Raw genomic sequence first — 14639 nt, forward strand, 5'->3', positions numbered from 1 at the left:
CCTATAAAAGAGCACCCCTCCCCGAAATTTCGGATCATTTCGCAGTCTAAACCCTAGATCCACTCCTCCCCGCGCCACCGGACGCGTCCGCGCTGCACCGGACATGTCCGCCCCCGCGCGCCACCTCACTCCAGCCAATCAGAAGGCGTCACATCAGCCCCGCCGCCCCTATCCTCCAATCAGAAGCCGCCACCTCACCTCCCCTACGCCCACTTCGCCGCCGGCCCGCGGGGCCCAGATCTGGCCCGCGCGAGCCCGACCGCGCCGCCACCCAGCCCGAGCGTCGCCCGTCGCCAGCGCCTCGCGCCTCGCTGTCCTTGCTCCACCGCCGTTGAGCTCGCCGGCCGGAGCCGCCGTCTGCCGCACGTCGCCGTACCTCCACAGCCTGGCCCTGGCTGGATCCGGCGCCATCCTCCTCGGATCCGCAGCGCCCCGAGCCCCTCCAGGCCATTCCCGTCCGTCCCTACCTTCCCCGCTCCTGACGCCGGCCGCCGTCGCCGGATCGAGCCACCACCGCCGCCGCCATGGCCTCGCTCTTTCTCCTGTCGAGGAGGACGACGAGCGCGTCCGCCGTTGATCGCGACCTGGTCCGGCCCAGCCTCCGCACCAGGCCCAGCTCCCCTTTGTCCGGCCCTTCATCGCCGGCCTGCTTCCCCGACCAGCGCAGCGCAGCGCAGCGCCAGGCCAGCCGGGCCAGATCCGCACCGCGCCGGCCCAGTCGTCCTCCCCGCGGTCCAGCCTCGCTCGCCTCCGGCCCAGCGCGCCTCCCCTTCGTCAGATCCGGCCTGCCGTGGCCTCTCCAGCGAACCGGGCCAAGGCCCACTGGGTGAGCCGACCCCAGATCCCCCCCTCCTCTATTTTTTTTCCTCGCTGTTGGGCTTCCTCAGATTCGGCCCGATGCATGTTTTTTCCAGCGTCTGGACGATTTGTCTATTATCCTGAGACAGTAGTTTTGCAGTTTAGACCCTCATATTCATGCATTTAAAAACTCACTAACCGTGCATCGGATTAAAATGTTTTATATATGAAACTTGCTCAGAATTTTGTGTAGATTAATAATATCCAACTTTCATCTATGTTTAAAATATTTAAAATGCTGTTTGCATTAATTTGCTCCTATGCCATGTTAAAATGATTTTATTCATAACTAAATAACCGTAACTCGGATTTTAATAATCTTTATATGTAAATGGGGTAGAATTTTGCCTAGTTTAACATGGTGGCATCATCTTGCATGTTTAACAACTCTAAAATTGTGTTTAGGGCAGAACAGTACCAAATTTATAATGTGCTCATGGGGAGTTTCCGGAATTGTTGTTCGTTGCTTCCGGCCTCATTTAACCTTGACTAGATAGGTAGTTTTCATTTGCTTCACCCTCTTGCCCTGTTTAATAACATTTAATATTGTTGGGTACATAAACAAGAGAGAACTAAATAATTGATGTGGTGTTTTGTCAATATGCATCCCGATGCATATTGAGCTCCAATTAATTTGTAGGATTGCTTGTGCACTTTGCCATGACATGCATCATACTTGTTTGTGCATCATGCCATGTCTATGTGGTGGTTGTTTACCATGATTGTTTGCTTCTTTCCGGTGTTGCTTCTTCGGGTTGGTTCCGGTAACGTCGTGTTGTGAGGATCCGTTCGCTACGTCCGTTTATCTTCTTCATGGACTCGTTCTTCTTCCTTGCGGGATTTCAGGCAAGATGATCATACCCTTGAAATCACTACTATCTTTGCTATGCTAGTTTGCTCGCTCTTGCTATGCCAATGCTGCGATGCCTACCATTTGCTTGTCAGCCTCCCAAGTTGCCATGTCAAACCTCTAACCCACCATGTCCTAGCAAACCGTTGATTGGCTATGTTACCGCTTTGCTCAGCCCCTCTTATAGCGTTGCTAGTTGCAGGTGAAGATTGGAGGCCGTTCCTTGTTGGAACATTTACTTACTTGTTGGGATATCACTATATATCTTATTTAATTAATGCATCTATATACTTGGTAAAGGGTGGAAGGCTCGGCCTTATGCCTGGTGTTTTGTTCCACTCTTGCCGCCCTAGTTTCCGTCATATCGGTGTTATGTTCCCGGATTTTGCGTTCCTCACGCGGTTGGGCTATTATGGGAACCCCTTGACAGTTCGCCTTAAGTAAAGCTTTTCCAGCAATGCCCAACATTGGTTTTACCATTTGCCACCTAGCCTTTTTCCCTTGGGTTCAGCAGACTCAAGGGTCATCTTTATTTTAACCCCCCCGGGCCAGTGCTTGTCTAAGTGTTGGTCCAAACTAGAGCCCCTTGCAGCGCCACCTCGAGGAAACTCGAGGGCTGGTTTTAGTTGTACGGATTGCTTATCCGGTGTTGCCCTGAGAACGAGATATGTGCAGCTCCTATCAGGATGTCGGCACATCGGGCGGTGTTGCTGGTTTAGTTTTACCCTGTCGAAATGTCTTGTTGTAGCGGGATACCGAGCCTGATCGGAACGTCTCGGGTGGAGGTCTATTCCTTCGTTGACCGTGAGAGCTTGTTATGGGCTAAGTTGGGACACCCCTGCAGGGATTTGAACTTTCGAAAGCCGTGCCCGCGGTTATGGGCAGATGGGAATTTGTTAACGTCCGGTTGTAGAAAACCTGAACTTGACCTTAATTAAAATACATCAACCGCGTGTGTAACCGTGATGGTCTCTTTCCGGCAGAGTCCGGGAAGTGAACACGGTTGTTGGAGTTATGTTTGACGTAGGTAGTCCAGGATCACTTCTTGATCATACTTTTATCGACCATGCTTTGCCTTCTCTTCTCGCTCTCTTTTGCGAATAGATTAGCCACCATATATGCTAGTCGCTTGCTGCAGCTCCACCTCATACCTTTACCTTACCCATAAGCTTAAATAGTCTTGATCGCGAGGGTGCGAGGTTGCTGAGTCCCTGTGGCTCACAGATACTTCCAAAACCAGTTTGCAGGTGCCGATGAGACCGTGCAGATGACGCAATCAAGCTCAGGAGGAGCTCGATGAAGATCTTGTCCTTTGTGTGGTTTCGTTCTAGTTGATCAGTAGTGGAGCCCAGTTGGGGTCGATCGGGGACCTTTTGTCGCATTTGGGGTTCTTCTTTTATTTTGGCTCCGTAGTCGGGCCTTGAGTGTATCTGATTGATGTAGTGCTTTGTTCATGTAATTGGGTGAAGTGGCGATTGTAAGCCAACTATGTATCTCTTTCCCTTATTATATTACATGGGTTGTGTGAAGATTACCTCACTTGCGACATATGCCTTCAATGCGATTATGCCTCTAAGTCGTGCCTCGACACGTGGGAGATATAGTCGCATCAAGGGCGTTACACTCGTCTACTGCGACAACGTCTCCGTCGTGTACCTCTCCGCCAACCCGGTCCATCATCGACGAACGAAGCACATTGAGCTCGACATACACTTTGTTCATGAGCAGGTGGCCCTTGGGCGCATCCGGATCCTCCACGTCCCGACGGCGCAACAGTTTGCCGATGTTATGACAAAAGGACTGCCTACTTCTGTTTTCGAGGAGTTCAGGTCCAGTCTTTGCGTCTCCGGCGACGCTTCGACTACGGGGGGTGTTGAATATATGGTTTGTGCATGTATATTGTATAGTCCGGCCCACCTCCTAGTCATTGTATAGTTGAGGTTGTGGCCCACCTTGTACTCCATATATACATGCGCTATGCACCGATCAATACATCGAGTTGCATTGCCAAAATATTCGTTTCCAACACGGATCCCGTGTTTCAAAAGTAGGAACAATTTGGCATGGTTTATCTTGATGAGTTTAGATGTATTAGGGCACGGCGTATTCGATCCGAAGCCCGAATTTCATCCAATGTCGATCCTTATCCGTCCGCGGAGCAGTCCGGATCATATTTTTTTACAAACTGAAACCAAGCGTGGGGGATTGCTAGAGTCCGGACACGAAACACGTCAGACGCTGACACCCCTGGCCCACCCAAAAGGAAGGCGGAGCCCGCACTTTTATAGCTGCCCGCCCTGTTTTCGCAGCAAAACCCCCCACTCTTCTTCCATCTCGCCGCTCTCCACCCAATTCACATCCTTTTATCCTACCTTCCCTCTCACATCGACGCTTGGAATCGGAGCATAGCCTGCCGGAGTTGGAGGTGGTGGAGGTGCAGGAGGATCCGAGCATCACGTTAGGCCGGAAGATCAACTCGGCGATGCGGCAAAATTGTCGTGTCAAAGTGAAGGCCACAAATAAGGAGAAGCTCAAGAAACAAAAGACCGGTGGAGGGCATGCTGGTGGCGGACGTGGCGGTGGGCGTGCTGGTCGCGAACGAGATGGAGGTCGGGGCTCGTGCCGCGGTGCCCCGATAGTGTCGCCCACCGTACATACGCCGCCATGGCTGAAGCATTACAAGGCTCAGTACTTGTACGCTGCCAAGCAGCTTGGTAGGAAGTCCACGACAACATCGTAGTGCAAGTGCCTTACATCACCGACGTAAACGCGGCGCCGCTTCTCTTCTCGGAGTTTTCTTCGCCTCGGCTTGTCCGGATGCGAATGGCGGGCGGGGAGCAGATGAATGCCCGGACTTTACTTGAATTTCAAAATGTCATTTACTGGCAGGCATAGATAAAACTGCATTAGATGGCTGGTTCTCGCATCAGCGTTTGCGGACTGGTCCTTCATTTACGGACGGATGCTGAAGCGATGCCCTTATTATTATTCCTTGCGCACAGCTTCAATTGGTGTATATCATTGGTTTGCAAATAAGTTCTGGTCAAGCAACGACGCATGAATAAGAGTAGAATGAACTCTTGATCCGGTGCTCCCCGGAGAAAGAAGGACATCTCAAGAAATAAAAATGCTATGCCACGTTCCATTCCACCACCACTGCCGCCCGGCGATTTGTTTAATGCTCCCCCCGGCCGCGCCGCGCTGTGCGTCACTGGAAAGATAAAGATGGCCCGGTGGCCTGTGGAGGGTGGCTCCCCACCTCGTTGCGCAATGAATGGTGATGATGCGGCTCTCCTTTACTCTTCTTCCTCCACCAGACCACCACTTCCATCCTCTGCTCTGGTGGTTTCCTGTTCCGTTCCGGGAGAGTTCTTCTTTGACAGGGAGCGGCGGCCGCCATGGCGAAGGAGACCGAGTACTACGACGCGCTCGGCGTCAGCCCCGCCGCCTCGGACGACGAGATCCGCAAGGCCTACTACATCAAGGTCCCCCTTTTACCTGCCTGCCTAGCGCATTGTTGTCGCTTTCCGCTAGCTTGCTGATTTGGAGGTTTTGTTTCCTGTCTTGTCTTCAGGCGAGGCAGGTGCATCCTGACAAAAACCCCGACGATCCGCAGGCGTCCGACAAGTTTCAGGTTCTTGCTACGTCTGGCTCGACTCAACTCGATATTGTAGCAGGATCGGTTGCTTTGATTTCTTTAGTGGGTGGGTGTTGAGCTTCTTGTTGTTATGGTGCTATATATGTAGGCTCTTGGAGAGGCCTACCAGGTCCTGAGTGACCCTTTGCAGAGAAAGGCCTACGACGGCTATGGCAAGACCAGCATATCCAGGTGTCTGCCTGCCCCAGTTGATCCAACCCCAGATGAAACACAGCTCGGAAGCAGCAATTCAAGCTTCACTCTGACAACATTTTTCTGCTTTTCAGGGACAACATTCTAGATGGTGCTCTGGTCTTCACCCTCCTGTTCGGGAGCGAGCTGTTCGAGGACTACATTGGGCATCTTGCAATGGCAACCATGGCTTCCTCAGAGATGGCCAGCGGCGACAACGGCAGCGCCGAGAAGCTCCAGGACAGGCTCAAGGTAGGCACATACGTATCTGTGGTAGACGCCCACTGTTTTGCCCAAACCATTTTGTATCCCACTCTGAAAAACACTGCTCTGATGAAGGGTGTACAAAGGGAACGAGAAGAGAAGCTAGCTAGATTCCTCAATAAATTCCTCTCGCAGTATGTGAGTGGTGACACGGAAGGATTCGTTCATCGTGCCGAATCTGAGGCGAAAAGGCTTTCCAGCACTTGTCAGTATGATGATCCATACAAACTACAGTTGTGTTCTTCTCTTGATGGGTTTCATCTGAATCTTTGTGAAATGCTTTGCTGCTCACAGCATACGCACTGGACATTCGTCGCACCATCGGATACGTTTACTCCCGACAAGCCGCCAAGGAGCTCGGCAAGAAGGCCATGTACCTGGGAGTTCCATTCCTGACCGAGTGGGTGAGGAACAAGGGCCACCTCTGGAGATCACAGATCACGGCAGCGAAAGGTGAAAACTTCCCCAATTGTTGCCATGGCTGTGATGGTTGAAGTTGCCGACTGATTAAGGGGCGAAAAGAACAATGCAGGAGCTCTGCAGCTGCTGCAGCTGCAAGAGGAGGCGTGCCGGCAGAGCGCCAAGGACGGCGGCGCTGCCACCGAGAAGGACGTCGACATGCAGATGAGAATGAACAAGGACCTGATGATGAGTTCAATTTGGAAGCTCAACGTTGTGGATATTGAAGTCACGCTCCTACATGTCTGTGAAATGGTATGTGCGTCTTCCTTACTGAAATACTCCCATATTAATCTGTTACTAGTAGTACAACAATATGATTTGACAAGTTTTTGACTTCTTCACAGGTGCTGCATGAAAATAATGTCAAGAAAGAGGATCTCAAGGCCCGTGCAATGGCCTTGAGAAATCTCGGAAAAATATTTCAGGTACATTTGTTTCACGTTTTCTTTCCGATAATTCCTGTGCTACATGTGTAAATAAACAAACCTGAATTAAGTATATTTCATTTCATAAATTCCATCTTTGATCAACTTGAATGAGAATAGAGGGAAAAGGAGGCATTACCAGGGCCATCAAAGCCAACCATTCTCGACGATGACAGCAGCTCTGATGAAAGTTCAGACGAGGAGGCATCACAGACAGTGACATATCGGACTCCCGCGCTTACTCAGGCAATTTTTCAACAACCATACAAACATATGTATACGTTACACATTCAAATATGTTTAGTGAGATAAGTTCAAAAATGTTGTTGTACAGGGAATTGGCAGGCTATTTAGATGCTTATGCAACCCTGCATATGATGTTGACGATGACTTCGAACCCCGGAAATGAAGCAGGGACACTACGAAACCTTTCGAAGATACCCGAGTTATACCAGATATATGATTCAGAACAGCTGGGGTCATGCACCACCATCCTTCAGTTACCTGAAGGGTATGGATATATGTTTATATGCTGCTTCAGCACTGGTGATCAGACCCAACAATTAAAGCTTTAGATTACCCACTTTTCACTCGCATGACCATAGCCTTTGAAATAGACCATACCTGATTGTGCCGTGCTTTCTGTAATTGTTCTATTTTGGTGTTTCTCCGGAAATAATAATACAAAATCTGTTTGTCTTAGATAAAGGGTCCTTTTTATTGACTCATAATCTAGCGTGAAGGGGATACAAACAAAAGGCCCGGATGGCGCAAACTGGCAAAAGAAACAGTACCACCAAAATCTAACATTGTAGACGTTGTGATGATACCACACCTCCAATGCAAATGTGTCGGTGGTTAACCTGGGCATGGCCGTATGCATCTCCCAGATGTGGCCGTATGCATCTCCCAGATGCAGAGGCCGGGGGTCATCCTTCTTTTCTAAAAAAAAACACCACAAGCCTTCACCGCGGGTTTGGCTCCTCTACTGTTGCGTTAGGGCTACTCTAACCAATTCCTTATATTCGGTTAGGGGAGTAAAAAAACTGTTTTACTCCTCTAACCGGCACCTAGCCGATCCCCAATAGTCATCCTCAGCCATCTCCGCCGCGTCTATTTTTAGTGCCTCGCTCGGCCTTGGAAGAAAAAAAATCACCTCCACTCCGCTGCCTACCCGCCCTGCTCCCGTGCTGCATCTACGTCAGCATCGTCTCTCCCACCCCCGCGTACCACCGCGGATGCCCGTAGATTCCGCCGCGGTCCTTGACCGCCCGGATTTGTGCCTCTCTCGACTCGTCGCCGGCGCATAACCGGTAGGTCTGAGGCTGCGCCGCCGGATTTGACGCATCCGCCCACCACCGTTTGCGCCTTTGCCATGGATTGGTCGGATACAGGACCACACAGCCCCGACAACGCCTCTGCGCCGCATGCAGGTATTGACTCGGCCGTCTCTCCCACCCCCCGCCTGCCACCGCGGATGCCCGTAGACTCCGCCATGGTCCTTGACCGCCTGGATTTGTGCCTCTCTCGACTCGTCGCCGGCGCACAATCGGTAGATCTGAGGATGCCGCCGCCGGATTTGACGCATCCGCCCACCACCGTTTGCGCCTTTGCCATGGATTGGTCGGATACAGGACCATATAGCCCCGACAACGCCTCTGCGCCGCATGCAGGTATTGACTCAGCCTTTAGCCGTTCAGATATCTCCCGTCGGCGGTTCGCCGGCAAAGAAACGCCTGGCCGTCGCTCGGGTTCGGCGCTAGCCCGGCATCTCGTCGGCTCCCCATTGCCGGTCATAAAGTGCGACGACTGCCCGCGACAGGTGGTGCGCCGAGTTTCCGCCGTGCCGGAACATCTCAAATGGGTGTTCTGCAAGTGCAAAAAAGATTGGGTATGTGCTTCTTTTGATTCGGTTGTTCACCAGATTCGGTGCAATTTGGGTAGCTCATTGCTTGCTCAAATTTGTGTGTAGGATGGATGCAAGTTTTGATATTGGGAAGAAGATTACACTGATCCATTGATAGCACAAAATTTAATAGATACTTGTGCATTGGTTGCTAGAATAGAGGCAAGAGATGAGACTAGATGCGAAGCAACGTCGAATTTGTCGGAATCGAGTAAGAAAGAAGTGTGCAATATCGAGTAGCCAATAGAGAGAATCAACAATAAAAACGTAGAGATGATATTAAGCCAACTAGTAGAAGCAATTATGAAAGTTGGATATCTTTTAAAGTGTCTAATTGTGGTTCTTGTTTTCTTTGGTTTTGCTCTCGTAGCGAAGAACTGATGAATTGTGTACTCCAATGTATCAAAATATCGTTAAATGAAATAATAAAGAAGCAAAGAAATGTGTTTCCGTGGCCGAAAATGAAATGCAAAATGAAAAAAACTACTCCATTATATATAGGATTGGTTAGGTCCGGCAAAAAATTAGTGAAATAAAAATACTCCATTATGGATTTATTCTTCGGATTATCCACTATTTTTTAGGGGATCGTTCAGGGTTACCCTTATAACTGTACAAGTGTTGTTGCTCATAAATCCACCGTACGTTTATTCCAAATCCAAAGGCTTTCGTTTCTCTTCCTTCATTTATGTTAGCAATAGAAGAAATGCACCTCTCTGACGGCCACGGCGGTCCTCAAACTCCATACGCACCATCGGTAGGTGATCACATAAACACCCGATTATATCCAAGGAGGATGCATCCGACGCAAATAGTCAAAGGGTGGCCCAGGCCGATGACTTAGAGACCTCCTATAATACGGGGGCATCATCACCTTGAGTATAAGAAATCTATATCTATATTTATTCTATATCTATACTTCTATATCTATATCTATATCTATATATCTATATCTATATCTATCTATTTTTTCAAAAACTTTTATTTTTTTTCAAAATTGTTTGAGATTTTAAAAAGAAAATCGCATTTAAAAAATGCCCCAAATTCGGAAAATATTCTTGTTTTAGTGAAACTTTCACCATTCAAAATAATATTAAAAGATACACATTTTCAAAAAATGTTATGAATTTTCAACACATGTTCCCGTTCTACAAAAATATTCAAAAATTCAAATAATGTTCATGATTTATTAAAAAAAGGTTGGTGTTTTCAACAATTGTTTGTGAATTTTAAAAGATGTTCCTTTTTAAATTTTTTTTTTGCATTTTTCTAAAAGTGTACACAATTTAAAAAAATCTTCAGGATTTAAAAAATGGTTCATGTTTCGTACAATATTCAGAATTTATAATTTTTTCAAGAACTTTTATTGTTTTTCAAAATTGTTTGAGATTTCTAAAAAGAAAAGGGCAATTGAATAAATGCTCCAAATTCGGACAATAATCTTGTTTTAGTGAAATTTTCACAATTCAAAATAATGTTAAAAGATACACATTTTTGAAAAATGTTATGAATTTTCAACCCATGTTCCCGTTCTAAAAAATGTTCACAAATTCAAATAATTTTTGGTGTTTTTAAAAAATGTTTGTGAATTTCAAAAGATGTTCCTGCTTCAAATTTTGTTCGTGTTTTTCTAAAAGTGTACATGATTTAAAAAAAACTATTTAGAATTTTAAAATGGTTCATGTTTCGTACAATACTCAGAAACTTTATACCTTAAAATCTTCTCGATTAAAAGGAAAAAGTAGATTGAATAATTCATGGGCCTTCTCTGGCGTACGATGACGTAACAAAACTGTTAAATGCCCTCGATCAATGAATGAAAAATAGCGGATTGGTTACTTCACACCCCGCGAAACTGAGAAGCTAAATGTTCCTTATTCACATGCACACATGGTTTTGCTTGCACATATAATTCTCACTAACTTTAAATGCATACTATTTTTTCTCCTGTTGCAACGCATGGGCATATGTGCTAGTTACTCCTATAAAGGGTGTTTGAGTACCCGCCTTCTTGGGGCATCCTCACTCGCGAGTGCCCTTCTCACCATTCGATCCACGTGCATCTCGCGTCGATGCATGTCTGGCGCCCTCCCCGCTGTCTGATTGGCCATGGGTGCTCCTCATCGAGCCAAGGTCCTAGGGGGTCCATGACGTGTGGGTTGCGGGCGCGCTCGAGGTCACATTTTGTGGGGGTTTTCATTGTGTTTGCCTGTGCGTTTCGTGCTCTGGTCCGCATGCGTCGGGTGATCCCAGGTCACATGTCAGCATCGTTCATTTCATGTCGTGTTGTTTGGTTTGCGTGAGCCGGATATGCGAATGCACCGAGATCGGATGTTGCATGGCTGCCCTTGCTGTGTGGGGTTGTGAGAGCAGCCCGGGCGACCTTGTGATGCATAATAGACAACTTTATTCTTGTAGACTCGTGTTGGGCCTCCAAGCGCAGAGTTTTGTAGGACAGTAGAAATTTTCCCTCAAGTGGATAACTTAAGGTTTATCAATCCGTGGGAGGCGTAGGATGAAGATGGTCTCTCTCAAACAACCGTGCAACCAAATAACAAAGAGTCTCTTGATTTTTTTAATAGGAACAATAAAAAATAGCAAGGTAGCAAGTAAAAAAAATTGAGCACAAACGGTATTGCAATGCTTGAAAATGAGGCCTAGGGTCCGTATTTTCGCTAGTGCAATCTCTCAACAATGCTAATACAATTGGATCATACAACCATCCCTCAACGTGCGATAAAGAATCACTCTAAAGTTCTTATCTAGCGGAGAAATAAGTAGAAATTGTTTGTAGGGTACGAAACCACCTTAAAGTTATCCTTTCCGATCGATCTATCCAAGAGTTCGTACTAAAATAACACTAAGTTATCCTTTCCAATTTATCTACCTAAGAGTTCGTACTAAAATAACACCATATGATACACATCAACCAACTCTAATGTCACCTAGATACTCCAATGTCACCACGAGTATCTGTGAGTTGATTATACGAGCATCAAACAATTTCAGATTCATAATACTCAATATAACACAAAGAATCTCAAAAAGTGCCCCAAGATTTCTATCAGAGAAACAAGGACGATAATATGCATCAATCCCTATGCATAGATTACCCCAATGTCACCTCGGGAATCTGCGAGTTGAGTGCCAAAACATATATCAAGTGAATCAATATGATACCCCATTGTCACCACGGGTATTCATAGCAAGACATACATCAAGTGCTCTCAAATCCATAAAGTTATTCAGTCTAATAATAACAAAATCTCAAAGGGAAAACTCAATTCGTCACAACAAGATAGACAGGGAGAAACACCATATGATCCAACTATATTAACAAAGCTCGCGATACATCAAGATTGTGCCAAATCAAGAACACGAGAGAGAGAGAGAGATAGATAGAGAGAGATTAAACACAAAGCTACTGGTACAAACCCTCAGCCCCGAGGGTGGACTACTCCCTCTCATCATGGTGGTTGCCGGGATGATGAAGATGGCCACCGGTGATGATTTCCCCCTCCGGCGGGGTGCCGGAACGGGGTCGAGATTGATTTTTCGTGGCTACAGAGTCTTGCGGCGACAGAACTTCTAATCTAGGGTTATTTCTGTTTTTTTTAATATATAGGATTTTTGGGCGTCGTTTTCACGCGAAGATGGGCCACAAGGGGCCCACAAGACAGCAGGGCGCGCTAGAGGGGGCTGGCGCGCCCTGGTGGGTTGTGGCCACCTCGTGGCTCTTCTGGCCCTCCCATGAAGCTTCTGGTGCCTCTTTTGTTCCAAAAAAATCGTCAAAAAGTTTCGTTGCATTTGGAGAACTTTTATTTCTGCACAAAAAACAACACCACAGTAGTTCTGCTGAAAACAACGTCAGTCCGGGTTTGTTCCATGCAAATCATACTAACACAATATAAATTTGTTGTAAACATGTCATGAATACTTCATAAATTATAGATACGTCGAAGACGTATCAGCATCCCCAAGCTTAATTCCTACTCATCCTCGAGTAGGTAAATGATAAAAGAAATAATTTATGAAGTGTGAATGCTAGCAAAGTGCATAAGTTTGATCAATGGTAATTTCAATCACTTTTCCTAGCATCATAACAACAACTCTTTCTCATAAAACTCATGATGATAAATTTGCAATCAATTCACATGTTACGACTCAAACAATGCCTTCTCTTGAAACTTAACAACCTATATTCTTAGTCACCAAACAATTGCAATTCAACTTATTCAACAAAGTCTAAGTAAGAGCTCCACATACTCAATCATAATATAGTCTTCTATGATTGCTAGTACTCAAAACATATTTTTAGAACAAATGGCATCCATCGAACACAGAGAAAGATAGAGGTTGAATGTTTCGCCTCCCAACTCATTTATCATTGAGATAATTGTCAACAATAATAAATCATGATCAAATATATTTGACTGGCCATATGTGCCTAGATCTTTCCCCACCACATGATGCTTGCTAACTAGAGAATAATTGAGGTTGAAATGAGAATGTATACTATTGACTCTTGCATAAAAGTAAACACTGAAAAGTAAAAGATAGGCCCTTCGCAGAGGGAAGTAGAGGTTGTCATGCGCTTTTCATTTTCGGATGCCCAAGCTCTTAATGCAAAGAAATGTCATGTTATATTGCCCCTTATGATAGAAACCTTCATTATGCAGTCCGCCACTTTTATTACTTTGCCATCACAAGTTTGTACAACAGTTATTTTCCCTTACAATAAAAGATCAAACATATTTAGGAGCATTTTTTATTACTTTATGCACCGATGAAAACTTACTTGGAGGATCTTATTCAATCCATAGGTACGTATGATGGACACTCATGGCAAGATACTAGGTTTAAGGGTTTTTGGATGCACAAGTAGTATCTCTACTTAGTACAAATTTTTGGCTAGCAAAAGATCATAAGCAGACACCACATGTTGGAGGATCCATAACAATATAACTTCTATACAAACATACACAACCATAACTCATTACGATGTCTTCCTTGTCCAACTTCAACTAATTTTCTCAAGTTTGAAAATAATTAATGAGTATTCACAATCATAGAAGATGTCCAAGATAATACATTTGTATGTGGAAGTTATCTTCCTTATACTAATCATTCATGAATTGCTTGTATGACCAATTGATAACCCACAAGTATAGGGGATCGCAACAGCTTTCGAGGGTAGAGTATTCAACCCAAATTTATTGATTCGACACAAGGGGAGCCAAAGAATATTCTCAAGTATTAGCAGCTGAGTTGTCAATTCAACCACACCTGGAAACTTAGTATCTATAGCAAAGTGTTTAGTAGCAAAGTAATATGATAGTGATGGTAACAGTAACAAAAGAGTAACGAAAGCAAAGTAATGTTTTTGGTATTTTGTAGTGATTGTAACAATAGCAACGGGAAAGTAAATAAGCGTAAACCAGTATATGGAAAGCTCGTAGGCATCGGATCAATGATGGATAATTATGCCGGATGCGGTTCATCATGTAACAGTCATAACATAGGGTGACACAGAACTAGCTCAAATTCGTCAATGTAATGTAGGCATGTATTCCGAATATAGTCATACGTGCTTATGGAAAAGAACTTGCATGACATCTTTTGTCCTACCCTCCCATGGCAGCGGGGTCCTAATGGAAACTAAGGGATATTAAGGCCTCCTTTTAATAGAGAACCGGAACAAAGCATTAGCACATAGTGAATACATGAACTCCTCAAACTACGGTCATCACGGGTAAGTATCCCGATTATTGTCACTTCGGGGTTAACAGATCATAACACATAATAGGTGACTATAGACTTGCAATATAGGATCAAGAACACTCATATATTGATGAAAACATAATAGGTTCAGATCTGAAATCATGGCACTCGGGCCCTAGTGACAAGCATTAAGCATAGCAAAGTCATAGCAACATCAATCTCAGAACATAGTGGATACTAGGGATCAAACCCTAACAAAACTAACTCGATTACATGATAAATCTCATCCAACCCATCACCGCACAACAAGCCTACGATGGAATT

The 14639-nt window shown here is 45.7% G+C and overlaps 1 protein-coding gene across 1 annotated transcript; it reads left to right on the forward strand.

Moving 5' to 3' along the window:
• The first annotated feature begins 4945 nt into the window (after window positions 1-4945).
• On the forward strand, window positions 4946-7390 carry LOC125520136 (chaperone protein dnaJ 10-like). The gene is made up of 10 exons (XM_048684965.1): window positions 4946-5193; window positions 5283-5342; window positions 5455-5537; window positions 5633-5789; window positions 5877-6006; window positions 6096-6254; window positions 6334-6515; window positions 6608-6688; window positions 6809-6934; window positions 7023-7390. The coding sequence occupies exons 1-10, from the start codon at window positions 5107-5109 to the stop codon at window positions 7095-7097; spliced, it is 1140 nt and encodes a 379-aa protein (XP_048540922.1). The 5' UTR covers window positions 4946-5106; the 3' UTR covers window positions 7098-7390.
• Window positions 7391-14639: the final 7249 nt, after the last annotated feature.

The sequence above is a fragment of the Triticum urartu genome, chromosome 7, assembly GCF_003073215.2.
Source record: "Triticum urartu cultivar G1812 chromosome 7, Tu2.1, whole genome shotgun sequence".
NCBI lineage: Eukaryota > Viridiplantae > Streptophyta > Magnoliopsida > Poales > Poaceae > Triticum > Triticum urartu.